Consider the following 27,656-nt stretch of genomic DNA (forward strand, 5'->3'; position numbering starts at 1 on the left):
CCCTAATTCCTTTTTTTATTTTATGTTCCATTTGATTTTATCAGTACATCTGTGCACCTTCAGCTGTTTAACTTGTACATAGATTAGATTTATTTTATTTATTGATATTTTATTGGCAATTTTGTATAAAAAGGGATTTTGTTTCTCCTACATTTGATGATCTCTTGCTCCAAATTCTCAGATCAAAACTAAATACCAAAGTGATTGTTTCAGAAAAACGAAAAAAAAATGGTTTCACATTGTGTCAAATCAACTTTTAATTTCAGTCTTATCGGTGCGTCCTCGTTGGCAAAAATCTACAAAAGATGATCGTTTGGTGTAAATATGCAGATCTGTCAGCCAGCAAAGCCTGAAATGTTGTGGTGCATTATGGGAAAGCAAACAGGAAGGGACATTGGAGGAAGGGGTTGGTGACTGTCTTTGTAATTCATGTGTTTACTATGGGATCTGTTCTGTTCTGCCGTCTCCTCCCTGATGGTGGGGCAGAAACTGCTGTTCCTCTGTTACCGTGGAAATCAAGCGAAACGTTGGATATTAAAAGAATTGACTTATTCGTACATGAGCGAGTTTGTTTTTGGGCATGCTTGGTTCTCATTCCCATGAGATCAGACACTCGCCCAGACACCTGTTTACAAAATGCTAATTTATGTATTAGCGAGATGACACAAAAGATGACAAACAGAACAAGAGTTTTTCATTAAAACTCATTCTGCACATCTAAAACTAAAAAAAGAAGCAGTCGGCAAGTGCAGACCTCCCCCAAGCAGTTCATGCTCCTCCACCTGTAGCATATAACGCTTTCAGGCCGCACTAAAAGAAGGTTATATTGTGGTTTGCTTTATGACAAAAGCACGTTGGGCTTTGATCTATTGAAGAATAAATGAAGACCTTCCTTTCTGAAAATTTTATCATGATACATAAATAACTTTAATTACTTTGCTAACAGACAGACACTGGCTGCCACAAGTTAATTAACTTGTTTCCCTCAGCATGAATCCAACTTACAAAAATGGCCAACTTCTGTTGAAATGAAGTTAAACCAAAATGACTCAATCTATGGCAGATGGAGCAATAAAGATCTTTACCGATATACGGAATAGTTCACCATGTATAAAGGAGAACTTAGAAAAGTGCAACTTTTCTTTGGCAACTTTGTCGTCAAACCGCTATGGCACCAATCAACAGAACTCACGTTTGATGTAGAAAAATTTAACAGTTCCACAGGACAAGAATAAAATAATAACATCTAACTCCTCAAAAACCCGTAGTTCATTCTGTGGGGTCAGTTGTTTTCCCCTCTTCGTCGCTGCTGCTGGAGGAAGACGGCAGCACGCTCTCCCCCATCCTCCTCAGCTTGGCTTTGTAATAAGCCTTCTTCATCCTGAAGGCCTTCTCCTTCTGCCGTGCCGCTCGCCTCCTCTCCTTCATCAGGTCCTGCTCCCACGCCAGCACCTTCATCCTGTTCTCCCACTCCAGGATCTTCATCTGCTGCTGCTGCTCCAGAGCCTCTATCCTCTGCTGCCTGACTTCCTCCACATGCTGGCTCGTGAGTCTGGCGGCAACTGAAATGTGGACATCACGCAAACCTCCAGAAACCAAACAGCTGGCATTACACGGCATCGGTGGCAGCGGCAGGCTGACAGCATATAGTCATGTGACAAAATGCCGTGGAGGACTTCTACACACCTGTTGCTGCGACAGAGGGAGTAGAAAGCGTCCCATCCTGCAGCTCTGCATTGTGGGTGATGGAGTCTGCGTTGTGGAGATTCGACCAGTCACCCCCTGCTGTTTTGTCCAGGGCATCAAGCTGGAGGCAGTCAGACACGTCCTCCTTGGTGTCCTCGATTTGGACACACAAGGTGACAGTCAGAGAACTGATGCTGGTTTATGATTGGTCCCTTTTTGTTAATGGAGGTTATAACATTTCTCTACCTGATCCGTGCTGCCATTGGTCTGCTCAGCTGCATCTCTCAACAGTAGATTTCCTGGAGGAAAAAGGCCACAGATGCAATCAGGGTTGCAAATAAAAATAAAACGCGCCCCCCTCTGGTACACAGAGTCCATTACTCTAAAACTATTGAACACGTTTGATTATTCGCCTGATTGGTTTCAAGTGGAGTACCATAATTTACAGCTCCAGAAGGGGTGTTGTATTTTTGAAATTCTAATTTTACTTATCAGAAATTCATGGCAACAATAAACGCCCTTCTGAAGCATGGCTCTTGCAGATTAAACATGGTTTTCCACTTCAAGTCACTTCGAAATTGATACACATTGTTATGGAGCGGCTTTTGGACGCCATCTCAAGAGTGTAAAACTACAAATCTGAATTTTAATACTTCTTCTTAAATGTAACAGTGAGGTAGGGTGCAACCGGTGGCTGTTCGTGCGCAAAAGGATGACGTGAAAATTTAAAGACGTGTCGTGTTTGATTCCTTTCTTGACATGTAGACGTGTAAAAGATGCACCTGAATTAATTACATGGATTGACAGCATAGAACACGTGCTCCATTACCAACCAGCTTCTAGTCACGCCCATCCCCACTCAACTCCAGAACAACTGCACACAGCTTTTCAACCCACTGTAAAGCCAGCCAGCATAGCATGCACTCACACAAGAGCCCAACGGTGGTGTACATTTTGTTCATGCCATTTGTAACTGTGAATTTGTGCTACCTTCCATCAGCTTGCGCAGCGCTGCTTTGTGGCCAGCTCCCCCTGCGTGGCTGGTGAGCGCAGCCTCGCCCATGGTCTGAAGTTTGATTGATTTGCAACAAGCCCTACATCGGGCAAAGTGAATGTCATGTTCGTCCTTGACCAGCCAGTCCTTATAAATTACCTTCGAGAGCCAGGAATCTTGGAATTTGCATTTTCCAGGCATAGCTGTAAAGCTAGCAGGACCGCTCAGACCTCTTCTTCCCCTTTATGATACGTTCACTGTCTGCTGGGAATTCGACCGGTGGTTTTGGTGGCATCATCAAATGTAATATTGTCAAGTATAAGAAATGTGCAAAAGCATTTTGTGTCGGCTATTTAAAGAATGCAGTAATTAGGGAGGACAGGGGTCTATAAAGGAATTTAAAATAAAATCCCGCGATAGTGCTTGTCAAATTTCCGCCAACTGAAAAAGCATCCTGCGCAAAGAGCTGTAAGTCACATGTCGCTTTTTCTCCAATAGAATTCTAGATGATTTGTTAGGTAACCAATCAAGCTTCAGAAAGATCAGCGTGGCCCGTGATAGGCTAGAAAACCCGGAAAACTGAATAAGACGCATGGTACAGTGGATTGCGGACCGTGGGTGCAAATAAACATGTTTTGGTAGACAACAAAATATGTTAACGTGACATCTCAAGAGCTTGCAAGTAAGATGGCTTTACTGAAGATGGAGACAGCAGCATTAGTGGCTCCAGTTACTGCTCTGGAGTTCCTTCAGGATACATTTCTAGTGACAGGTGGGCAACACTGATAACATTCTAAAATATGCGAAATTAACGTGTTACTTTCTCTAGTTTGTTTAAAATACGCCTGAATGCCAATAAGTCATATTTCTCAATGATTTAAAAAATCCTGACAGGCGAGGGTCCAATCTTAAGGGTGTACTGTCTCCAACCTCACCCTGGAGCCCATTCCTCCCTGTCCGTACTCCAACACTACAGGATCCACGGAATAAGGCCCAGATATGAGGCTGTTGCCATGGTACAGGGTGCTGCCACTGGTGCTATGGAGCACAAGGAGGGTAATGACTAGTTAATGTTTTGTTGCTGCGAGTACAGTTTGATGTTGTCTACCTCTAGGCAAATGAAGTGAAAGAACATTGGCATTATCAAATTATAGTTATTATTATATAAATATCTCCTCTTAAGTTAGTTCCCTCTGTGTCTGTGTGTCTGGTTGTGCGTGCGTGCTTGTGATGTCATGTGAATCTTCAGGCCCGAGCTTGATTGCAGAGAGCGGTTCCTATGACCTTGCTGTGTTTGGAGGCAAGGCTGTGAGACTGGTGAGACTCCATGTGGATCTCCAGCACATGAATAACCCTCAATTTGAGACTCAGAGTCCCCTCATGGAGCTTCAGGACTGGATCCTGGATGTTCGCTGGCTCTTTGGAGACAATCACTCACTACTCTGTGTGGCTGTAGCCCACAACACCAGTCTGCTCCTGGATGTCACTTCAGGAAATGTTCTGGTTCAGCGCTCCTGTACAGAGGGATGTCTACTCTACTCTGCCCTCCTTCTAGTGCATGAATCATGGGTAGATACCGTCTTAGTCGGGGGAACTGTTTTTAACCAGCTGATTCTCTGGAAGCCTGGTGGAGGGAACGATAATAGCACATCTGAGGACAAAGCTCCAGTTGAAAGGCGCCTGCTTGGACACAATGGAGTCATCTTCAGCATCTCTTACCTCCCGGAAAAAGGATGGCTGGCTTCAGCCTCTGATGACCGTAGTGTAAGAGTGTGGGATGTTGGCAATTTGGGGGGTCGTGGAGGCAAATGTGGACATTCTAACCCCACTTGTATAAGGGTTCTATATGGGCACCAGGCAAGGGTGTTCTCTGTGTGTCTTTCCAGGGAGAAAGTGTTTAGTGCTGGGGAGGACGGCGCTTGTTTAATATGGGACTCGGCAGGTGGAGGTAAAGTGGTTCGTAAGATGAAGGGACATCGTGCGGGTGGGGTTCGTGCACTCGCAGTAAGTGAGGGGACTGCAGGAAGAGAGAGCTGGGTGGCCACAGGGGGTGCAGATGGAGCAGTGAGGCTGTGGATGGTAGGAGGGAGTGAAGAAGGAAAGGAGGGAACTGAGGCACAGCTGTCAGAGACATTAAGTGACCTTGGATTTTCCGGGCAAGGCTTGCCTAAAGTAATTTGTAAAGCTGAGGATGAGGATGAAAATGCAAGTTGGAGTCAGACAAGGTTTGTAGTTTGCACTGATCAAGGGATAGTTTATCAATACAGCAACATGCAGTGGGGCGTTGTCTGGCAGGGGACTCCTGAGTTTCAGTCTTACTGCGTGATGGACACGGTGAGTGTCATTGATGAAGACTCGGCAGAAAAAGTCAGTTTGTGTGCTGTTGGAAACCTCAGTGGGTCCATACAGGTGTTCCCCCTCTCCCAACCTGACTGTGGGATTCTCCTCAGAGGTGGATCGGGAAAGATCCATAGTCTTATTTGGCTGAAGGCAAAACAAGACGTGTGTTTGCTGGCATCAGGGGCAGAGGGATCTGTTTTTCGCTGGTCTGTAAAAGTAACACATGATCAAAACTGTTTCCCGGCTCTCAACGTAGACTCCCTTCCTAGTTTCCTCCTTCCGCCTTGTGCAAAGCGCTGGCTGACCGCTGCAGTGTGCCTCCATTCTGTGTCCCAGGGGGTCTTGTGGGTGTGTGGGGACAGGAGAGGTTCCCTGCTTCTGTTTCAGGAAGGAATCACAAAGAAACGAGAGGTTGCAGGTGAGGTGAATGTATGTGAGCCAGCTCTGCAGCCCGTGAGCTGCCTGTTCGGAGTGCATGGAAAACAGGGTGTAACTTCAGTGCGTGAACACAAGGGGCTGCTGTACAGCACCGGCAGGGACGGCTGTGTGAGGGTGTTCAGAATGCGTCCAGCGCCTGGAGAGAGTAAAGGTGGGCTTCAGCTGGAGGTTCTCCGAGTCCAGCGAGCCTGCAGGGGTATGGAATGGCTGGAGAGGGTCTTGATGCTTGAAAAAGAAATTTGGGAAGAGGAGGAAGTCAGAGAAGGAGAACAGTCTGAGAAAGTGGAAAGAGAAGCCAGGTTTGTCATTGCTGGCTTTCAGGCTGTCCACTTTGTGGTTTGGGACCCAGTAAGGCAGGAGAGGCTGCTAGCAGTGCCTTGTGGTGGGGGGCATCGCTCCTGGAGTCTGTGGCCTTCACATAAAGGCGTTTGGCCTGGGTATGGCATTCTGGTTTTCATTAAACAGGGAGCGGTCCTGGCCTCACAACCCCCCGGAGTGTCATTAAAGGCAGGACGGTCTGAAGGATGGAGCCTGCGAGAAGGTGTTCATGGGAGGGGGATCGGGTGCGTGTGCAGGATGGGGAGGATAAAAGCAGTCAGCCACGTGGGGAACTCGACAGGGGGGAGGGAAAGGGCAATAGATGAAGGGCACTGGGAGATAGTGGTGACGGGAGGAGACGACACTAGCTTAACTGTCCTCGCGGTACAGCCTAGTTCTGGAAGTGTCAAGGTTCTGTCAGTTATCACGGACCACATCTCAAGTGTACGGACGCTGACGGTGGCGACATGTCAGGAGACAGATGGCGAAAGCCAGATTCTTTCTGCCTTGCTGGTGTCGGCTGGTGGGCGAGCGCAGGTGCAGTGCTATCGACTGTTGGTCAGTGTGGACAAGCACAGACGGGTTCCAACCTGCCAGGTGATCCAGGTGGCAGGGCACCGGTTGGACGAACAGTGGGAGAGAAGGCGCAATCGACATAAAACCGTGAAAATGGACCCTGAAACAAGGCAAGTGGGAGCAGACAAAGTCAAGACGCACTGCTTTTAGAAACATGTCCACCTCAGTGTTCAACCTCACCGGTTATATCTGCCTGTTTTCAGGTACATGTCTGTTGTGGTGTTGGACGAGAACCCAGACCGCCACCTTTTGGCACTGGCCTGCAGTGATGGAGCGCTCAGGTTGGTCGCTGCGGTTTTGACTATCAAGGGATTCTTTTAATACTCAACCCCACACTCAGAAACCTTCAAACCCCAATGTGAGGCGTGTGGTCTCATCTTTACTGCTTTGTTTTTCAGGTTGTTCTCAGTCAGAGAAGTTGAACATCAGATTGTTTTGTTGTGGGAGACATTTTACCACCAGCGCTGTGTGCTCAGTGTTGCCACCTGCAGTCTGGAGGATGGAACAGGCAGCAGGTGGTTATGTTTTTTATGCTACAATTTATTATTATTTTTTTTGTATTATATTACTATTATTCTACTAATCTGATTCGAACCTTTTCATCACCAGGCTACCATGTAGTCCCATGTCTTCATGCATGTCTGCCTTTCATTTCTGCATCTCTCAGGTATACGCTGCTGTTCAGTTCTGCAACAGATGGCAAAATTGCAGTGTGGGATTTGACTGAAGCTTGTTCTGTATCCGCCCTTTGTAAGAACACTCCATTCCCATCAATCCCCTGCCTCAACATCCCTGCCCACCAGAGCGGTATCAATTCATTGGCTGTTTGGGTAGATAAACAAGACGGCGGTTGCCAGGTGACTGTTGCTAGTGGAGGCGATGATGGGCAGCTGACGGTCTCAGTAATTAGGGCGCAGTACCCAAAGGATGAAAAGACTGGGGGCAGCAGAGAGTCTCCTCAGATCTTCGACCCCGTCTTTACTCCTCAAAGCCAGTTATTACAACCGAGCAGTCTTCTTCTTCATCTCAATTCCCAGCACCACATCCCAACAGGTCACGCTGCCCCTTTGACCTCCCTGAAGCTTTTTAGACCTGGACTAGTGGTCTCCACATCAGCAGATCAAAGGGTCTGTCTGTGGACGGTCGGCAGTGCTGGTATCAGTCTGATCGGGTCGCTGTGCTCCCATGTGGCTGACGCTGCAGGACTCGCAGTGTGGGAGGAGGAAGCGGAGGCTCCGGGAGATAGACTCGGAAAAAAAGGGTTTCATTCTGAGCAGCAGAATCTAATATGGGATGGGAGGGGCAATGAGACAAGAATGAAAACAGAGTGTAAGAAAATGGAGGCAGGATCTCTTGATGAAGAGGTGACGGCTGATGAGTCAGGACCCAAGGAAGCCTGGAACAAGAAGAGTGGCCCAGTTTATGAGAGTAATAATAGGGAAGATGAGGCTGCTGATGAGAGGGCAGGAAACCCAGGATGGGTGCTGGTCTGTGGTCAGGGTTTGCAGCTGCTGCACATCAGGGATCTGGAGGAAAGAGAACGACAACCAAGTTGAATTTACACCAAAAACCCCTTTTCCTATTTTCTGATCATTCTTGAACGATCTGTCCGAATCTTGAATTACAGCACTGTAAATTTGTATCAATTTTTTTTAATAAACCGTATTTATTCGCACAAAATCTTTTATGTGTTTTGCTCATTAGTCCTAATTAGTTGAAGACATGGTCTTAATGGGAAAAAGACAACAATGTTCAATGAGATAATAAGAATTCCTTCCTCTCCTGTGTCTCAAAAATGCAGCTTATCTCATCTGAATTTGTCTGTAATGGTGCAACAGCAGCATTTCAGTGCTCGTCAATGAATTGTGTTGGGCCGTCTGGGTCTGTCAGGAAGTGGCACCACACTGCACAGAGACGGCAAATGTGACAGCGGTTATGTTTAAAACAGCCCGTTTACATCTCAGCCAAAGGGCGAATACCCTACTTTACAACCCTACTTTAAGAAACCCTTAGAAATATACACAAACAAGCAAATAAAGTCTGCTTTCATTGAAAAGCTCCCCGCAGCGAGACATAAAAGCTTTGTCTTGGAACTCTCTGTGGAACTGGATTTTTTTTTTTTGATGATGGAATTCCATCTGCTTTGAGGTTGCAAAATGCTAATTTGTCACAGCTCAAGTGGAACATGCAAATCCTATTTAAGTGGCAAGTAGGTGAGGGATTGCTCACACAATTAACACTTTGCGTGTGTGTGTGTGTGTGTGGTGTGTGTGTGTGTGTGTGTGTGTGTGTCTGCCTTTTATGCAAATACAGTCGTGTCAGATGAAGTGTGAGACAGCAGCATGTTCATCGGCATTAAATGTCACAAGATTAGAGGGTGTGTGGGGGAAATTGTCTGGGCATTAACTGTAGATGCACACACCTGTATCTCTGCAGCGTGCATGCTGCCTCCGTGCACAGTTGCCAATATCTACCCGTGAGGGGGGCCAACTGCGAGCATGAATATTTTAATATTTTGGCCTCATCTCATATTGCCTTTTGTCAAACACCCGTTTCACCACCTGCTGCTCACAAAAAGAGGAAACTTGGCATGATGGAAGGAAGAGAATGAAAGTGGGGGGGCAGCCTGGTATCTCTTACACGGGGAGGTGGGGGGGGGGTTGCCACGGAGAATTCACCTGGTGTGTTTTAACGCTGTGCTGGCATTTGTTCAATCGCTGGAAAAATAAATGGCTGGAAGTGAGGAAATAAAAGCATGTCAAGAATGAAAAGGAGGAAGTCTGACTGATGAAAGGCAGCATTCAAGGTGAGAAACAAGATCAGAATCTATTTTGTATGATGTTCTTTCCCTCACATTATTTTAATCAGACAACCCTGTGTTGAGGGATTAATCACAATGTACATTTTGTATTTTTAATTGTGTTTTCTTTTGGGCCACAAAAAGATTCAGAAGGTTATATACACACTTAACATGTGTTTTACCTAAACTATTAAACAGATACGGCGTCCTGGTGCACCCATATATGCATTAAGTTCTGCTGATGGTAGCATTGTAATGTACCTTCTATCACTTTCAAATAAAATAGGGCATTTTCACTGGTTTAGAACTAGCATATTTCCTATAAATATTGACACATGTCCCCCTCCATGATGGATTAACTTGTTGTAACTGATCTCTCATTTCCATCCGTTCAAATTATCTAGGACGATGAAGCTCAGAGCGGAAAAACTTCTGGCTGCATTTATGAGAGACATTTGAGAAATTTCCCCAACAGCAATGAAAATAGACAAGGATTTGAGCAGTTAATCAATCTTTGGGCCCCGATTAATCCATCAGCATTTGCACCACTCAAGACGCCCCATTGGGAGCAACTCAAGGGCTCATCCCAGGCACTGGAGCAAGCTTAACTTGTCCACAACTTAACATCTAAATTAATCCTTTCACCCCACTGTCATGAAAACAAATGGACCAACGTCACATTTTTTAGCTTCATACGAATATTTAAAATTCATCCGGCTGTGATGACACTTATCAAATGGTGTTCTGATTGCTGCTTTAGATCAGTGATGTCACAAGGGAGGCTGCCTGTCATTGGGTCATCGCACAGTAGAAAAACAGGTAAGCCCCCAAAAGAGGGGATTGTGTTGTGATTAGATGGTGACCAGTAAACGGTCCAACAGACACTTGAAGATGCAATCATCAGGACAGACAGACAGATGCTCACCTAAGTCCATTTCACCTCTCCCCACAGCGAAGCCTTCTCTCTCCTCACCTGCGGTCCTTCCGTCTGACCGCAAACGCAGCCGCCATCAAACAGCGTCGTCCTCTTCCTCTTCCTCCCGGCCGCATCCTGGACCCTCCTCCAATCTCCTCTCTGACAGCTCCATGACACCATGGGGAGGGCCGGTTCTCTATGAATCTTCCTTTACCACAATACCACTTCCCCCTCCCCCTCCTCTTCCTCCTGCACCTCCCCCTCCTCTTCCACCAACCCCTCCCGCTCCTCGGCCCACGCCGTCCACTCCGTATCGTGGGAAACAGAACGGAGACAGAAAAGGTTCAGGCGTCACCTGTGAGGCCTCCTCTTCATCACTTCATCAAGACAGCGCAGGTTATTCTATTTCATCCACCTTTATTTGAGGAGATTTTCTCCTTAAATGTGACCATATTGAAACAGGCCCAGTGCTTCGCATTGCTAGTGCCGCTATTCTCCTCACGCCATCTGTCTCTGCAGGTGAAGCTGGCAGAGCGCCGCGGTCCAGACGGGACTTGTCTCACCGTCAAGTGGCTCATCTTCCTCGCCTCCGGCCGCTGCGTCCCGTCAGCAACCTCAGTTTCTCGCGGAGCTTCACGTTCTCCTTCTTTGAGCTGCCGCTGCATCTGTCGCCCCGCTGCAGGGCCGAGCGGGTCAGGAACCTCCTGCTGCTCTGGAGACAGATACATCTCTGAACAATCAAGGGCTGACTGATAAAGAATCGTTGATCATCTGTTTCTCTTAAAGTACCCAAAACTCATCCCTTCGTAAAGATAAAGACATAGCACTTATAACTTATTTTAATTTCATGTTAAAATGAGGGGGGCAGTGGTAGCTGAGTGGGCGGGGAAGCTGAGGGTGCACCCTGCCTTCACCCACATGCAGCTGGGATAGGCTCCAGCAGCCTCCCTGTGACCCCAAAGGGGATATATATATAAAAAAAAAGAACAAGTTCCAGAAATAAATATACTAGATATCAATAAAAGAATGTCTATGGCCTGTAGTTTGCACTGGTCCTACTGGAGCTGGTGGCACCAAGGTAGGAGAAGCTCTCCACCACCTCCTGGGTGAGGTCACAGAGGAAGATGTGCTGAATCCTGCTGACATCTTCGCCCATGATGCTGGTTGATGGCCCAACTCTCTGCCAGCGGATAGTTTCCCAGTATGTCTGTGTTTTCTTTTTGATCCCATCGTTTTTCTTGACAGAAACATTTAATCGAAAGGAGTAATTTAGCAATGAAGAGTAAACATGTGAATCAACGATACCAACGCGAGGGAGGAATCGGCGGCAGAAAATAAAGCAGAATTAAATGACCTGCTCATTACTGCTGTGGTGTGATTGCTTGTCGGCCGCATTTGTTCTCATGATATCTCTCACATGCACTTTTGGACTGAACCTATATCAGAGACTCAGTGGTCAGAGGTCAAAGAGTTTTTTTTATCCATTTGGTCAGTATCATGGAAACATTGCAATCACACATTAAATATTTTAAGGAGAAAGTGGTGTAATTGGTGACGGTAACTGACAGCGTGGGCGCTGCTGGAGGATGCTACGCTTGTTCACGTATGCTCAGCTGTGTTGAATTTGACGCTAAAATACAAACCAAACAGAGAAATTCGGTGTCATGCTCAAGTCTTTTACCTGGTGTGAGTACATTCATACATGGCAGGGGTCTGGCGCTCCCTCCCACATCCATGTCTCACTTGTAGTTGTGCGAAGGTCGTGCGATAATGGAGGCATTCAGACGCTCTGAATGGGGAGGAAGGGGAGGGGGAAGGAGCAGTAAACCGGCAGCAATGTGCAGAGTCCGAGGTCGTTCATCGCTTTTCCTCGACTCACGTGCCGAGGCCGTCGTGTTTGTTTTCCTCCTAAACGTGTGTGCTGGTTCCTGCCAGAACAGGTGTGATGAGGCACACATTTGTTTTATCTGAGATTAGCGGCCCTCCTCCTTCTCCTGCAATCTGGATATTTCATAAAGAACATTTGAGAGGCGATAAGCACAACAAACTCTCTATTTTGCTGTGTTTCAATGCTTTATATCTCAGTGCATCCTGGGATTGGCCTCTGATTCAGTCCAATATTACATTGTTTACATTGTTTTTTACAGGTTACATTGTTTTTTATAGGTTCTCAAACTGTTGTTGGGTCTAAACTCTGTCAACAGGTCCTGAAAGGATGTTACTGGGACTTTGTGTGTAGCTGATTTTTTTTTAATTATTATTTTTTAAGGGCTTTGTTTAACTAAAACATTTTTCTAAGCAAAAAATAATAATGATTTGCAGCTGATATTTTTCAGCAAGTTAAGGTCCCGGTGTCTGTTTACGGGTAATGTTTGCTGCCTGGGTGATGGGGTTCATGACAGATGATATGGAGTTGCTTAGCAACGGCTTTGAAGAGAGTCATATTGATGTGGAAGCACAAATCTGGCCATACAGTCATCTTCCTCTGTTGTGTACACACACACATGCACGCACGCACACAAACACACACATGCACACACGGCACTTTGTTTGGAGTTTTTCTGTTGCTGTTTAACCCCATAATTATATTATAAACACTTCAAATAGTTAAAATAGTCAGTGTTCCATTACAGCAGGACAAAGCTTTATGTAGGCCAAAGGCTAAAGCCTTTATAGCTAATTTAAAGAAATCTGCTCATAACAAAGAGTTGCACATGAACGCCATGCAACACATGCAAACGCTCATCCAGATCTCTTTAATCCTCTTTAGCTTTAGTCCAGTTTGAATCCAACCACCTCAATGACATCAGCAAACTAATTTGGACCTCATTTGTTTGTTGTTGTTTTCCAAATTACACATTTGGTGCACAAAGCACCGCGGCCATTGTTTTTCTCCCAGATTGTCCTTGGCGCCATCTTGTCAGAGCAGATGGATGTGCTGGCGTCCAGGTGGTGGGACATGTACCCAGTAGGTCAGTAGAAGTGTTATTTTCTGTTGTCCTTTATTCAACCAATATTTCTCTTTATTTAATGAACCACACAATATCGGAACAAAGGATCAAAGTTGCAAAATAAACAGTATAAATACATTTTAGAGTCGAATGAATGATAAACAATCCTCATTTACAGTTTCCTCTGTCACTGTTCAGTGACCTGAATAGTAAGAGCTTTGTTTTCTTTTCTTTTTTTCCCCTCAATATAAAAATGTCCCAACGTCTTCGTGCACGCAGTTACAGATACTTTCAAACTGTGGAGTGAGGCTCCATCTGGAGATGAGTCACGAGTCCAGGGCTGGCCAACATCCTTATAAAAGGACCCAGACACAGGCAAACATAAGAATACATGTAATATTTAGCATAGTTTAATGCACAGGCTCTCTCCCACTCTGTCCCTCGTGGGTGCGCATGTGCACACACACGGGGACAAACAATTACTGGCACTTTCTGGTGTTTTTTAAATTAATTCATTATCACTCCATTCACTTGAACTCGCAGAACCAGTACCTGAAACTTTTACGGTTGGAATATTTCAGTTGTGTGTCACGGATATAAAAACCAGACTGACTCGTTTTTTTCTTTCCAGCTAAATTAGGAGCGAAGTCACGCCATGGAGTCACCACACTGCAGACTCACGACTTCCTGTAAGCCTGAGGTCACTCTTGCCCTGATGTGATTCTGCTCATTGTGGATGAAATCAAAAACCTCCCATTTGATTTATCAATGAGCACATTCTCATCCGAGCATTTCTCCGGTATTTTCCGGGATGGGTTACATCTAGGCTGGACTATTTTTCCTTCCTCCCACTACCCCCCACCCCTTTATTGTAAAAAAAACAACAAGTTATTAAGGATAAGGATGCTCCTGCTGCCCTTTATCACTGAACACAACCCTCGTGCATCCACTGCATCTTGATGGCACTTGTTCCTTTAACGCTGCCCTGATGCGGTGAACGTGTTTGACCAAAGCAAGTGCAACAGAGTTATGGGTCGGAAGACTTTGGGATCATTCCACCGGAAGGATGCTCAGGTTGGAAATGCCAGGCCAGGCACCAAAGAGGAGATGTCTATATGTACACCATGATCTGGAAAGTTTTCCAGGACAAAGTGTCACAAGCACATCTACAGCAGGTGAGAGTTATTTTCCTGCTCACTTATTATTAGAACTACTGATAAAGACCCAAGAGGAAGAAATAAACTGTGTCTCATCTGTGTCTAAAATAAGTTTTGAAACTTCCTTTTTGATGTAATCCCACAAATTCATTAACATAACCATATACACCGTGACAAGGTTGTAATGGCTAACAGTGCATCATATTTGCTCTTTTAGCCTGCATATCTGCACGTTTTGAACTTTGAACCTCCCTCAATAACAAAGCATAATTTCTTATCAAGCGTCTTGAGATTAAGCAGTAGAGCTCAGACAGACGGAGAGTGGCTGCGTGTCAGAGTGGACAGAGAGAGACTTCAAGCCAGTTTTTTTTCCCCCCTAAACTTCTGTTTTGAAAGAGAATCATTGCCGATCGGTTGAAATCTGCGAATAATTAATTTGTAGTTTGGATCTTTGGACCGCACGGAGCAGCGAGCGATATTGTCTTGATGACAATATCTCTGATATTGAGGAAGAGAGAAGGAAAATCACCTGTAATTTTCTCTTTTTCTGAAAACCAAAACCAGGTTTTTCTGGACCAGGCAAGGTAATTATTAACCAAGATCTCAGCATTGTCAAGATAAACATTTCAGTTTCATAATGAAAATATTCAGTGTCCATGTTTGAAATAGGCTTCAGTAGGGGACGACAAAAATCCCATCTGGGATTGAGGGCGGATAATTCTCTTTTGTTTTCTTATTTATGCTGCAGTTGGTTGAAACCATGGCACAAAGGAAACGAATGGCCTACAATGTGAGCAGGGACATCCTGGATGAAGAAACACTTGATGAGATCGCAGAAAAGGCAGACTCGAATCCTTCACTGTGCGACAAACTAAAAAAGTCACTCAGGTAATCTCTGTGATTTAAATAATATCCCATAATGTTCAAACTGTCCACCCCTGATCCTAATGAATCATTAAATTTGGTAAGAAAACTGTAAGAAAATACTGTGATTGCGCATTAAAAAATCAAGACCAAGGTCAAGATTTTAACCCCCAGTTTAAGGCTAATGGAGAGAAAGCAGGTCCCTTATTGAGGACAAAAATAAAAAATGTTAAAGTTCATAGCTAGAACCTTGGGCTTATATTTTTTTTTTTAAAAAAACCCAATATAGCTCATAACCACAACAGGGTGTTGCAACAAATGTGAGTCACATGTCTAATTCGGAACATTCTTGAGCAATACCTGCTTTATTGCCTGAAAAACTGGGTCCAATAATGCCTCAGAGCCGTCAACAGATCCCACCGATTAGCTGTTTTCTTCATCCCTTCATCCAACAAAGTGAAAAACAGCTCACGTGGAGCCAACTGTTCCCTGTGGAAGAAGAAGAACATCAAGGGGGCGCTCTGATTACTGAGAGAATTTTACAGAGACGGAGAGGTTGCAGTCCACGCCCACCCAACCCACCTTAGAGAGAAGGACTGCCTTCAGAGGGCAGATCTAAGCCCCGCGCCTCTGTTTCAACCCTCTGTCTGTCACTCAGGTCCTCTGGACCCAAGGCAAAGAAGCGCCTGCTGGGTACTCTACCTATCATCTCGTGGTTGCCTCGATACCCCTTCAAAGAAAATGCTCTGGGTGACCTCATCTCAGGAATCAGTGTGGGGATCATGCAGCTACCGCAGGGTGAGGCTGGAAACCTTGGAAGGCCTTGATGACATGAAGCATTGATCATATTTGTTTAATCAATGAAGATCCAGCTTCTATTCTTCTTAAACGTTCGAGATTTCTTATCACTGACATGCTTTTGTAAGCGTACAACGTGATTGCACTCTGTATTCTGGACCACGAGATGCTGCCAGATCCTACCTACTGGATCTTAAGTTAACCTGTCTCCGCAGGTATGGCCTACGCCCTGCTCGCATCAGTTCCACCCGTCTTTGGCCTTTACTCCTCCTTCTACCCAGTTCTCATCTACTTCCTCTTTGGCACATCCAAACACATCTCTATTGGTTTGTACTTGTCTTGCAGCACTTCAATAAATACATTAAAACATATTTGGTTATTAATTTGAACATGAGGATTAAAAATAAAATCTTGCATTAAAAAAAAAATCTCAATCCAAATTTATTTTGAAAACATACTGAACAGGTGGGATATAACAGGAATATCTTTTATCCTTTCTTCTTCCAGGTACATATGCAGTGATGAGTGTGATGATAGGAAGCGTAACAGAGCGATTAGCCCCAGAGTCTGACTTTATGACGTTTGACAATATGTCCAACTCCAGTATTGTGGACCTGGTGTCCCGCGATGCAGCAAGAGTCCGAGTGGCTGCAGCCGTCACCTGCCTGTCGGGACTGTTTCAGGTAGGTGGTCCTGTGGTTTCCCGCTCCTGGGAGATGTGCAGCTGCTTTAATGCTTTTAGAGTTTCTGTTAGTTTTCAGGGCTTCTTACCGCCTTTGTCTGCCATCTGTTGTATCTGCAGGTCCTTCTCGGTTTACTTCAACTTGGTTTTTTGGTGACCTACTTGTCTGAGCCTCTGGTCCGAGGGTACACGACAGGGGCCGCCATTCATGTCATCGTGTCCCAGCTTAAATACACCTTTGGCATCAACCCAAAGAGACACAATGGGCCTATGTCTCTGATATATGTAAGAAAGAACACGGCTATTAAGTGTTGATATTCTGTGTATTATTTAGAAAGCCATTCTCCTATTTGGATCCTGTTCTTCTTCCAGACTGTGTTGGAGGTGTGTTACCTTGTACCGAAGACAAACATCGGCACTCTTGTGGTCAGCATCGTTGCGATTATCTGTCTCATTCTCACTAAGGAGCTGAATGCATACTTGAGTAAAAAAATACCTGTTCCTATACCTGTGGAGCTGCTTGGTGTGAGTACAGAAAGATTCCGACACCTGTGCTGACACTGAACCGCACCAACACCCGTCCTGTCCACTGTCCATCCAGATTGTCATTGCCACAGTAATCTCCTGGCAAGTTAACTTGAATGAGCAGTTTGGAGTGGATGTTGTGGGGAAGATTCCCACAGGGTAACGACACACACTGTCAGGAATATTTGTGAATGTGAAGGGACGTGAAGGAGCGTGTGACGTTTTCCTCTCTGTTCCTGTCCACCAGGCTCCAGGCACCCGTCGTCCCTGATTTCTCTCTGTTTGGTCAGGTGATTGGAGACGCCTTTGCTTTGGCCTTTGTTGGCTACGGCATTGCCATTTCACTGGGCCGCATCTTCGCTCTTAAATATGGTTACAATGTGGACAGCAACCAGGTGGGGAGGATGAAATATGAGCAGGTTTTAGGCTGCTATCATGTACTTATATATACTATCTTTCTTTTCTGGTAGGAATTCATTGCCTTGGGTCTGAGTAACTCAATTGGAGGGTTTTTCCAGTGCTTCGCCATCAGCTGCTCCATGTCACGCACCATGGTGCAGGAGAGCACAGGAGGGAAGACCCAGGTGGGACCTCTTCTGCTGAGGGGCCTTTGAACACATTTGTTCTCTGCTCTCTAAAGGTTTATTACTTTTGGGGAAGATATTCCAGTTCTTAAAGGTAGTTTTTTTTTTATAAGAATGGTGTCATTTAAGGCAGAGTAGCGTAAACATGAGGTGATTTTCTGACTATAAAAAGACATCAGCGGTGACTTCAGGTAAGAAATACTCAAAAGTCTCAACAGACTGGAAAAAAAAGATGTATTGACTTCAACTCCAAAGAGACACTAAAACATGATTCGAGTTTTCTTTTTTCACAAATTTAATCACATTTACAACAAAATATTTACAGATGCAGTGTTCTTACGCGTATTAACTCAGTCAAAGAAAACAATCTAAAAGTCCCAGGCTGTCTCTGGGGTTTTGAATCTGCAATTCACAGATAAAGATGTGAAATTATTTCTTCTCTCCCGATTCCTCCAGCGACATCGTCACAGTGTTCTGTATTTCCTGTAGCCAACCGGATGGTCACCGGTCTCAGAAGCCGGATCCCGGTTCTGTTCCTGTGTTCTGTGATCACTCCCCCAGTCCCCACTTTCCCTCGCTCTTGCTGCCAGGCATACTATTATGTATAGTCATTGTCCAGCATCTCATAGCTCCTCACAGAGTTGGTGATGGAGATATAAACTGCGGTGAAGAACTTTCTGATGCTCAGCGTCTCTCTTGGCTTCATTAGCTGTTTGACCAGAGTGTCAACAACAGTTCTACAAAGTTTATCTTGTAGCACCAGCAAGTTGACAATAATGTCATTTTGGCTGTTCTTCTTACACAATTCTCTGTGCACTGCTTGGACAGTCCTCTGGATATAGTTAGGATCCATGCTCACAGGAATGTCCCGTCCTTTGAGCTCCTTCTGGAGCCTCCCACCCAGCTTGGTTGTGACGGCATTGACGGTGTCCAAAGACACACTGTTCCGCGTTTGCCCCAAAATTTGGGCAATCAGCTGAGGCAGCAGAACATCGCACACAATGCCTGGTTCCTTGGTGATGGAATTTTCTTTTGCCATTTTGAAAGAATTTCCCTCAAAGAATGTCTTGTAGATAGACCTTTGAAAGGGAGAGGACGCCATAGATGCTGTGAAGCGCAGGAATAAGTTCAACAGTGTATCCAGAAGCAAACTTGTTTAAATGGACCTGAGGTGTTGATAATACCTCCACTTTTTGTCTTTTAAGTTTGACCTTATGTTTGAGCCATTGATCTTTCAAGCTCAACCATCAGTTTGCTCCTTTGATCTTTCCAGCTCAACCATGAGTTTGCTTCTTTGATCCTTTTAGTCTGCAGGGTCTACTCCTTTGATCTTTCCTAGCTCTGAGAAGCACTTGTAGTGTTTCACCAGACTTCATTAACTCTCTCAGCCAATGATTTCCCTCTACAGTCACTCCCACACACTTGCACAAATGTGTGTGGCCAGGGATATTTTCACAACTTAACTGCCCCCTTTGTAATTGGCTGTTGATTTGTACACACCGGCATTCATCAGTCCCCTGCTAACCCCAAACTGAGGGCAGAAACACACCTCTACATGCAAGGCTCCATTTTAATAGAGAAGCACAACAATAAAGATAGTTAAAAATGTTTGATCCAAACTTTCTTCTGCTGCCCTGGTTTTACCGCTGGACCCATAGATCACGTTTACAACAACACATGTTTTGTCCCAATCAGATATCTACACACAACGTGACATTATGTCATCCAATATTTTTTTTCGTTTCATGTGCCTAAAGCATCTCCCATAGTGCTCCAATGTTTGGCTGTAAATAAATAACCACTCCACTTTTAGAGATGCTGCCGCCTTGAGCTGCAATAAGGTGGAGCGAAACGTCTCCCAAGATTTCCTCAATGGGTTTTGTCTGCGCTGTAATTGTTGCTTCAACCTTGTTACAAAATTGTGATTTCTTCAACATTTTTGCAAATGTGTGTTTGTTTTCCTGCCTGACCTTCTCTAAATACAAAGGCTTGGGGAGATAATATCAAAAACCTGGTCAATCGCCCTGACTGAAAGTGAAAATCCTTCTGTAATTAACATTATCCAGATAAGTGGCGCCATTAAAAAACGCTTAGCTAAATTTGATTTCACCGTCCTCATCCACCTGCACAAACAGAAATTAGCTGAAAGGCTAAAACGATTTATTCTGACAACACCATTAATCAGCTAAGCCCTATTATAGAGAAGAGGAGATGAGTAGGAAGGCTTCAACTGATGATTCTTCTATTCCACCCACGATTTTTTACTAATTAATTCAGTTAATCCCTGCATCAAATATGGTTTTTAGGTGGCTTTCCTTTAATTTAATAATATATATACCCATAAACCCTTATTTTTATGTGACTACAGGTTGCTGGGGCTCTATCAGCTATAGTCATCCTCTTCATCACGCTTTGGATTGGGGTTCTCTTCCAAGATTTGCCCAAGGTACTCCAGAAAAACCTTCATGTCTGAACTCTTAATTGTACATTGTCAAACCAATCTTTGACATGAAAGTATTCATTTCAGGTTCTATTTTAGCACCATAATGAGTTAGAATTAATAAATAAGTCACTGAAATGTTGACTCACTGTGTAGGCTGTGCTGGCCGCCATCATCTATGTCAACCTCCACGGTATGATGAAGCAATTTCTGGACATCCCTGCACTGTGGAGGACCAACAAGATAGACATGGTGAGTGCACTTAAACACAATAAAGGAAATGCAGCTTATATGATTTCAACTATTTAACCCAGGTTACTGGAATCTGTAGCTGTAGTTTAATATAATTGAAGAATGAAATGTTTTGTTTTGTTTTTATTTGTAATGGGTTATTCCAATACAAAGACGTATGAATGAGAAAAAAGAAAAAGTTCATGCTCGGTTTCAACTTTGAGGGTTGATTGGAGACTCTAAATTGCCCAAATCTAAGTGTGTGGCTCAATGGCGTGTGTGTCCTGGTGTGTATGGCGTCTCCTTGACTCCAGATTGCTGGGCTGACGCAGATGGTCACCTGACCTGTTTTAGATTACCACCCATGGCGGTTAAAAGGCGCTTGCTCTGCTCTTTTCTTTCTGAAGGTGGTCTGGGTTGTGACGTTCATCCTCACTGTGCTGCTCAACCCTGACCTGGGACTGCTGGCATCCCTGGTGTTCTCCTTGCTCACCGTCATCTTCAGGACACAGCTGTAGGAACACATGTGGAACACTCAACAAGCCATTATAGAGGGCAGCCCAAGAGTTGTCCAGCTCCACTAGCAAACTGACCGAAATCCCCAAATTCGTTTAAATCTTTAACATGTTTTTTTTTTTTTCTATTTCAGGCCTCAGTACTCACGGTTAGGACAGATCCCAAACACAGACATCTACAAACCTGTGGAAGACTATAATCAGGTATGGTGCACAACACATGCACTGCTGGGGGGAAAAATGGAATGGAAGAGGAGAATGATTAGATCACACATCCCAGGTCTCCAAGAATTAAAAATTTGATTTGAAGATCTTTGTTGATGACTTTGTGGGATTGGTTGTCAACAAAACACTAATCATAAACTCAACTCATCGACTTCCTGAGGACTGGATTCAGAATCATACTAGAAATCAAAGGGGAAAATGGCCAAGTGGGCTGAGCAGTGCCAGACTGTGAGCACTTGTGGGCATCGGGCCCTCGTGCCACCCTCATGGGCAGAAACAGTCAAAAGCTGGGTTGTTGTGCTCGTACAGCTGCCTTCACCTCTCCTGGTATACAGCCCATTCTCCTGGTGCTCTGGTCACTGTCCTCCAGACACTGTGGCCCTGGCTCTCATGAATGCACCCTTCTACTCGAGTCAAGTGTGGAGTCGGTATACTTGGGGAATACGTTGACCTGACCGATGGGGTCATTACCCTGTTTTCCTGCAAAGCGTGGCGTAAATTGCACCTTCACCGTTTGAAATGTTTTTGCCACTTTCTGTCTACTGCCAATAAGTTAATTATTGAATCTAGAAGTGAAGATATCGATGTCTGTGTTTAATTTAGTAACTGATTGATTTTTAGGTGAGAGAAGTCCCAGGGATTTTCATCTTCCGCTCCTCTGCAACCCTCTACTATGCTAATGCTGAAATGTATCAGGAGGCGCTTGAAAAAAAGGTACACACACACACACACACACACACACACACACTTTAATAAATGACCCTACATTTCAGCATTTTGAAAATGTCAGTCACCGTTTTTCTTTCTCCATTCTTCTATTTGACATTTGTTTAAACAACCCCTCCTCACTCTCCCTGCATCATTCTTCTTCCTCCCTGCCTTCCTGCTCCTCCTCATCTTCTGTTCTCATCGTTTTGGGGCAGATTGAAAGAAGGGGAAGGTATAAGAAACCGACAACAAAAGACACAGAGAGGGTGGAACTCAGAGTCTGAATGAGGAGGACAGATAATGAGAATGTCTCGTTCATTCAAATGTCAGGACGTCACAGCAGCCAGTTCGCTCTTTTCTCACAAAAAGAGCTTTGTGGAGCTTGAAAAGAGAAAGTGTCAAACAGATGGCTAAGAAATGGTTTGGTGATAGTAATTGCGTCAAACTACATCAGATATAGTTTTCCAGATGGGTTATTTGTGCATCAGGGTTTTAAATCCACACCTTTCACTGTGAAAGAGGAAATTTTTATCTGCAAGTTATATGAGGGATAATTAAACAATCACGGTCCTAAAAGCCACTCTCCGCTAATGGGAAATTAGTCGTATCGTATTTTATTGAGAGCAAGGTCGAGAGGAAGTTGTTGTATCCTCAGAAATCAATCATCTGAATGCAGGGTTCGATTGCATCCACTGACAACAGGAAATTAGATTTATTTTGGAATAATTGGTAAGTCACGAACTTTGGGAGATCAGCCAGCGCTGGTAACATTATTTCCCTGCCAACATGTGGAATATGAAACAGGTTGTATCTGTATATTTAAATGTTTACCACTGCCGAGGAGGTTATGTGACAGTCAGCATCTGTCTGTCTGCAAAATAACTCAAAAAGTTATTCATGGATGTTTATGAAAATTTCAGGAAAGCTAATTAAATTTTGGTTATTTCCTGGATTCTGGAGGGACTGTGGCCTTTGATCTTCAAAACGTGATCAAAGCCAAGGAATTGTTCCTAAAGCAGCTAACTATGTTATGCAATATTATACTGCCTATATATGCTGTATTAACTATACTACAGCTGTAGGTCACTATATATTGGGCAATTAGAGAAAGAGAAAGTAAACATCATTTTCTGTATCTATCCATTTATAACTCTCTTTCTAGTCTGGATTTAAAATCAACAAGATCCTGTCTGCAAAGAAAAAACTAGAGGCCAAAAGGGAGAAGTTTGAGAGGAAGATTGCCAAGAAAGCTGCCAAGAAGAAAACCCACGAAATGGTGAGATTCATTAAGGCATGATGCAAAATTAGATTTAGTCCCTGTATTCATTAAAGGCCCTCAGACATTTCCCTATCAGCTGTGGGATGTTGCGCTGAGTAACCAATAAAGAATCTGTGCCTAACCTGCTGTCCAGGTGGAGGAAACAGTGAAAGAGGACATTGCAGTTATTCCGATGGATTATATGCCTGACCCGTCTCTACCGAGAGCCATTATCCTGGACCTGAGCGCAGTCAACTTCCTGGACACTGTAGGAGTGAAGACATTGAGGAGGGTACGTACGGTAGCACCTTTACATAATAGGCAAAATGTGTTAACAGTCAAGCATTCATAAGTTAACATAAATACATGTTTTATGTGTTTTTTTGTATGATATTGGATCTACAGTTTGGACACATGCGTGCACATTTGTCTAACAAATAACTGGAAATGCCTTGCTTATCTTTTCCTGTGACAGCCCTAAAACTTCCTGTGTCAGTAATTTTCCCCCGGCAGTTCGTTCAAATTGAATTATCATCGCGACCTTCTGTGTGTCTGCAGATCCAGAGTGAATACGGGCAGATCGGTATAGAGGTTTTCCTGGCATGCTGCCAAAGTAAGTCCCTCGGCATCGCCAGAAAAAGAGAGACTGCAGTAAATTTGGCACCTGAACGTGTGTGTTACTGACTGCGTTGCGTTGGTGCCCTCACGACACCTCTCGGAATCATGTGATGAAGACCGCTGAACTTGTTATTGTCCCACGTACTTCAGTTTTGGGTTTTTTGAAGTGCTTTTTAAAGCGGAGAATTTTCCCTTGACACGATGTTATTTCAGCTATTTTCTGATGCTGTAATTGTAGGAAGGAGTTTGTTTATGTTTTTACGTCTCGTGTGAGTCACCGTGGGAGGAAGTCCATCATGTATTTAGAGAGAGAGAAACCCAGAAACAAAACAGAAACAGTCTGATTATGTGATACTATTATAAAACTACACTCGCTCCATGTTGTAAGCACAATCAGATGCTGGGAAATGTGACATTTCAAGCTTATGTCAGAGCCCTAATTAGTATTTGTTGATAGGTTTAGCCTCTGTTAAACACATTTGGATCTTTCCCAACCTTCATTTGAAAGGAAAATATATATATTTGTTGTTTCCCTCATCTCTGCCTTTACACCTGTTATTAGACGTTAATAATACTTTTGTCTCTTCCTAGCTGGCGTAGTGGACAACCTGAAGTCGGGAGGTTTCTTTAATGACAAAGTGACAAAATCCTGCCTCTTCTCCACCATTCATGACGCAGTTCTGCACTGTCAGACCTCCGGGATACTGAGCCCTGAACAGGTGAGGAGAGAACAAACACACAATCTGTCAGGAACGCGTCACAAGACACTGACAGTCCATCAGCTGGATATTGGATTGTTTCAAGAGTTAAACACCGGAGACGGTCAACAAATGTCTTAATCCTGGGATCACTTAATCCTCGGGCGGTTAACTGTTGGAGTGGTCGGGAACCCCACCCTTTGTTTGAAATGAAAGAATTTAGACAACTATTTGCCAAAGAGAGGTTCTGTAGTTTTCAGTCATTTATATTGTAGCCGCAGTATCAGTTGTCTCCACAAGCGTAGGCGCACCGCATCCTTCTCAAATGACGCCTGGCCAGGAGTTGCCCAGGTCTCAGGTAACCCTGTTGTGTATGTTTTCACAGTTTTTGAGGGTAGAATATCTCCTCTTTTCTAATGTTCCCTCTCAGCTTCCACGTTCCCCTTTTTCCTTGTCACATATGTATTTAGACAGACGGTTTCCGCAGCTTTTTATTCCAGAAATCAGTTATTCACGGGAAGCAGCTGAGAAACAGCCCCAAGAGATAAATGTTGCTTAATACTCAAGAGTGTTAACGACAAACTGGGTTGAGGAAGGAGGAAGAAATGTGTCCTGCGTTAACTCATGTGACAGATGATGGAGAGGAATGACTAAACTGCCAACGTTCTTCGAATGTGAACACGGCTGTGGTAAAAAAAAAAAAAAAAGAGAAAACAAAGCCCGAAAGTCCTGTTAAAGAGGCTTCAGTTCAGTTCAACATTAAAGAACTGGGCCAGTTCATGAAGCTGTTAACAGGTTCCTTCCTCCTCCGTCTCAAAAAAGGGTTCCGTATAATAGTATGACCTCATTAATTCCAACTGGGGCCTCGCTTTAAATTGCTAAATTACAGACTGTTAGTTCAGTTTCCACTTGTACTGTGGTTTATATTTAGAACTTCAGATCTCTCTGACGGCTGCCTGCTGTAGCTGATGACACCGCTGTGGTAAAGATGCAAGAAAAACTGCCGAGAAAATAAACAGAAATGCTTGAAATGTAATTAAATGTCAGGATTTTACTCGTGACATTTACTTTGTCAGTTCATTTAGCGGGCTGGAGCGTGCCGTGATTAATGTCGTTTCAATGGCTGGATATTAAAAAGGTTTCTAGAACTACTCAGTGATGTGAAGCAGATTGAAACTGAACATTAGATGTGAGCATATTACTGCTTTTAATGTTTTGTATTCATTCTCCATGACTCCATCTGCTCTTGGCATGAATTGGTGTCTGCTTTGGACAGAAATACACACTTCCAGATAGAAACAAAATAGGAAATCTATAGACGTTATTAGAGCATTTTTTTTGTTGTTGTTGTTTAATTTGTAAGTAGCTTAAACTGTTTTTTATTTACCTGCTGTGACAGGTAACCTTCATATGAAAATCGGAGGCTGAATAACCTCACAAAAGCTCCTCGATGTGCAGTGAAAATGTTACTTGCTTAAAAATCCAGTGGAAGTCAAAGCCTCAGAGTTCATCACATCAACACAATAGGGAGCAGACTTGAAATGGTCCTGGAGGAGGTTTTCAGGGACTCACAATAGTTTTTACGAGCTACAACAGAGACAGGAATGGAAACCCACATTTTGGCGTTAGCTCCAGTGGGTTGAATCATGATGGCTTTCCGTTCTGACCTTACATCCAGATTGAGACCCAGATGTTCAATCAAAGCTCAAGAAAGCGACACCAGATAAAAACCGAAGACCCCTGGGTACCGACGCTTTGTCTCAACCAGCCTAACATGGATGTTTCTGCTGTTTCTCTTTGTGTTTTTAGAAAATCATTACTTTTATATATCTTTAATATATAAGTGACCTGGAAACAGAGATTAGCATCTATATTTGACAGATGTCCTCTTCTCAATCATCTATGGGTCAGACATGACCCTGGGATTCCTGACTGAGATGAATATATTACCAGTGTCCTGAAGGAGTTATTTATGACCAGTGCATCTGCTGAATCAGGTCAGCTGACCACTGCCATGAAGCAAAGAACAGACCCCCCTTTGTTTTCCTCCTGGCCAAAGAAATAGAAAAAGAGAGGAAGCAGCCATCATCGTCACGTTCAGTGACCTCTTGTGCACCACAGCGCCCCCGGTGGCCATGTCTGGCAGTTCGGTTTCCAAAAATGTAATAATGCGGCGCCTCCAGATATTTCAGGTTAGCAAAAATGATAAATCCTCAGTAGGTTGACATTTCTTTGACCTTTATTGAGCTTCTTCTGACAGTTTCTCACATGCATGATCATGTTCAGACACACATACACGGCAAACCTTAGGGCACATTTTCAAAGCTGCCAAAATTTACACACATGTTGATCTGAACATGTTTGGGTTTTTTTTTTTTGTTTAAAAAAAAGGATGGATGCAAATATATACACAGTGCACCATGAACAGAAGTTCCTGCCATTTTAAATGATGCTGACATGGTGTCATGTAGAATTTTTGGCACGCTTCCATATCAAAAATGAATAAATTATTGAGCACATTCTGTAAACTTCAGGCCGGTACTTCCTTATTGAATTTATATTGTCCTTTTTTTCCCCTTCCTCCCACAGGAGAACACAGAAACGTACTTCTGAATCCAGAGAGAATCAACGCAGGCCATTAGAACATGCCTTTGGGATGGTCCCCGTGCATGCATGATGCCAGAGCTTTTGCAGATAATTTAACCATTCTGTGATGTCATCTACACACCAGTATATTCTGAATGCAAAAAAAGGTCAAAATATAATTGTGGTCAATTAATATCAGCTCTACAATGTAGTCTGGTTACTTCATTGAGCAGATTATGGCCATACTGGACTCTGAACTGTGCATATAGATATTTACAGCATCCTAACAAGGTGCTCTCTGCTCTTCTGAACTCATTGTCCCACATTCATGTTTAGGGAACAGAACACAGCTGAACTGATGTCTTCACAGGCTAATCATGAGCCCATCTTTTCCAAAAGTGTTTAAATTCCCCATAGACATATGGTTTGTATCAAATTGATATATAACAAAAGAGTTAAAAATAGTTTCAGACATCCATAAAAGATTCCAGGTATGAGGAGACCTGGTCTCAGGATTGACTGACCTTCACCAGGTCAATGTGATTCCAGCACCTGGTTTGGAATTTTTCATAGGATTAATCCCAACTGTGACTTTTGATTCGTTTCAGAGCTGTGTAGTGAGGAATAAGTGATTTTGCAATGCTGAAGTAACACCTTCCTCCGGTGCTGTGTGGATTTAAAATGAAAGAAATGAATCGGGTTGGGCCGCCACGGTCACAGTCGGACTCCTTGTTTACCTTTACCTACC

At 44.0% G+C, this 27,656-nt stretch overlaps 4 protein-coding genes and 1 long non-coding RNA gene across 8 annotated transcripts; 3 read left to right on the plus strand and 2 right to left on the minus strand.

The window, feature by feature from the left end:
• Nucleotides 1–239: 239 nt before the first annotated feature.
• On the minus strand, nt 240–3,044 carry LOC130529598 (uncharacterized). 3 transcript variants are annotated; one of them, XM_057039994.1, is made up of 4 exons: nt 2,840–3,044; nt 1,933–1,985; nt 1,687–1,840; nt 240–1,586 (listed from the first exon to the last, which is right to left on the minus strand). In XM_057039994.1, exons 1-4 carry the CDS (start codon nt 2,868–2,870, stop codon nt 1,270–1,272), a joined length of 555 nt encoding a protein of 184 aa, XP_056895974.1. In that variant the 5' UTR covers nt 2,871–3,044; the 3' UTR covers nt 240–1,269. The 3 variants fall into 3 exon arrangements, with proteins under 3 accessions (XP_056895974.1, XP_056895973.1, XP_056895972.1); XM_057039993.1 differs by having other exon boundaries at nt 240–1,562; nt 2,677–3,041; XM_057039992.1 differs by having other exon boundaries at nt 2,677–3,041.
• Nucleotides 3,045–3,239: 195 nt separating this feature from the next.
• wdr6 (WD repeat domain 6) lies at nt 3,240–8,032 on the plus strand. 2 transcript variants are annotated; one of them, XM_057039974.1, is made up of 6 exons: nt 3,240–3,452; nt 3,575–3,736; nt 3,930–6,462; nt 6,556–6,633; nt 6,751–6,867; nt 7,020–8,032. In XM_057039974.1, exons 1-6 carry the CDS (start codon nt 3,368–3,370, stop codon nt 7,906–7,908), a joined length of 3,864 nt encoding a protein of 1,287 aa, XP_056895954.1. In that variant the 5' UTR covers nt 3,240–3,367; the 3' UTR covers nt 7,909–8,032. The 2 variants fall into 2 exon arrangements, with proteins under 2 accessions (XP_056895954.1, XP_056895955.1); XM_057039975.1 differs by having other exon boundaries at nt 6,751–6,861; nt 7,017–8,032.
• Nucleotides 8,033–8,986: 954 nt separating this feature from the next.
• LOC130529599 (uncharacterized protein DDB_G0284459) lies at nt 8,987–11,038 on the plus strand. Its single transcript, XM_057039995.1, has 4 exons — nt 8,987–9,158; nt 9,913–9,971; nt 10,105–10,464; nt 10,588–11,038. The coding sequence occupies exons 2-4, from the start codon at nt 9,920–9,922 to the stop codon at nt 10,800–10,802; spliced, it is 627 nt and encodes a 208-aa protein (XP_056895975.1). The 5' UTR covers nt 8,987–9,158; nt 9,913–9,919; the 3' UTR covers nt 10,803–11,038.
• Nucleotides 11,039–14,415: 3,377 nt separating this feature from the next.
• Nucleotides 14,416–27,555, plus strand: slc26a6 (solute carrier family 26 member 6). Its single transcript, XM_057039977.1, has 20 exons — nt 14,416–14,760; nt 14,925–15,064; nt 15,699–15,838; nt 16,054–16,164; nt 16,346–16,521; nt 16,641–16,805; nt 16,893–17,045; nt 17,122–17,204; nt 17,293–17,440; nt 17,516–17,629; nt 19,998–20,075; nt 20,226–20,321; nt 20,708–20,814; nt 20,950–21,019; nt 21,662–21,754; nt 22,911–23,024; nt 23,161–23,298; nt 23,565–23,619; nt 24,216–24,343; nt 26,912–27,555. The coding sequence occupies exons 2-20, from the start codon at nt 14,937–14,939 to the stop codon at nt 26,933–26,935; spliced, it is 2,121 nt and encodes a 706-aa protein (XP_056895957.1). The 5' UTR covers nt 14,416–14,760; nt 14,925–14,936; the 3' UTR covers nt 26,936–27,555.
• LOC130529603 (uncharacterized) lies at nt 17,907–23,267 on the minus strand. The gene is made up of 4 exons (XR_008951622.1): nt 23,150–23,267; nt 20,646–20,812; nt 20,219–20,294; nt 17,907–18,708 (listed from the first exon to the last, which is right to left on the minus strand). It is a non-coding gene; the product is annotated as an uncharacterized LOC130529603 (long non-coding RNA).
• Nucleotides 27,556–27,656: the final 101 nt, after the last annotated feature.

This window comes from Takifugu flavidus, chromosome 8 (assembly GCF_003711565.1).
Source record: "Takifugu flavidus isolate HTHZ2018 chromosome 8, ASM371156v2, whole genome shotgun sequence".
NCBI lineage: Eukaryota > Metazoa > Chordata > Actinopteri > Tetraodontiformes > Tetraodontidae > Takifugu > Takifugu flavidus.

Excerpts from the sequence above, each read along its gene's own strand:
- LOC130529598 (XM_057039992.1), bottom strand. The coding sequence starts at position 2,881 with ATGCCTGGAAAATGCAAATTCCAAGATTCCTGGCTCTCGAAGGTAATT. Across the intron at positions 1,841-1,932 it reads CCAATGGCAGCACGGATCAG|GACACCAAGGAGGACGTGTC; the intron begins GTAGAGAAATGT and ends GTCCAAATCGAG. Across the intron at positions 1,587-1,686 it reads TCCCTCTGTCGCAGCAACAG|GTTTGCGTGATGTCCACATT; the intron begins GTGTGTAGAAGT and ends TGGTTTCTGGAG.
- wdr6 (XM_057039974.1), top strand. The coding sequence starts at position 3,368 with ATGGCTTTACTGAAGATGGAGACAGCAGCATTAGTGGCTCCAGTTACT. Across the intron at positions 3,453-3,574 it reads GGATACATTTCTAGTGACAG|GCGAGGGTCCAATCTTAAGG; the intron begins GTGGGCAACACT and ends AAATCCTGACAG. Across the intron at positions 6,463-6,555 it reads AAAATGGACCCTGAAACAAG|GTACATGTCTGTTGTGGTGT; the intron begins GCAAGTGGGAGC and ends GCCTGTTTTCAG.
- slc26a6 (XM_057039977.1), top strand. The coding sequence starts at position 14,937 with ATGGCACAAAGGAAACGAATGGCCTACAATGTGAGCAGGGACATCCTG. Across the intron at positions 15,065-15,698 it reads AAACTAAAAAAGTCACTCAG|GTCCTCTGGACCCAAGGCAA; the intron begins GTAATCTCTGTG and ends TCTGTCACTCAG. Across the intron at positions 21,020-21,661 it reads CTGTGGAAGACTATAATCAG|GTGAGAGAAGTCCCAGGGAT; the intron begins GTATGGTGCACA and ends ATTGATTTTTAG.
- LOC130529599 (XM_057039995.1), top strand. The coding sequence starts at position 9,920 with ATGTCACAAGGGAGGCTGCCTGTCATTGGGTCATCGCACAGTAGAAAA. Across the intron at positions 9,972-10,104 it reads ATCGCACAGTAGAAAAACAG|CGAAGCCTTCTCTCTCCTCA; the intron begins GTAAGCCCCCAA and ends CTCTCCCCACAG. Across the intron at positions 10,465-10,587 it reads ACTTCATCAAGACAGCGCAG|GTGAAGCTGGCAGAGCGCCG; the intron begins GTTATTCTATTT and ends CTGTCTCTGCAG.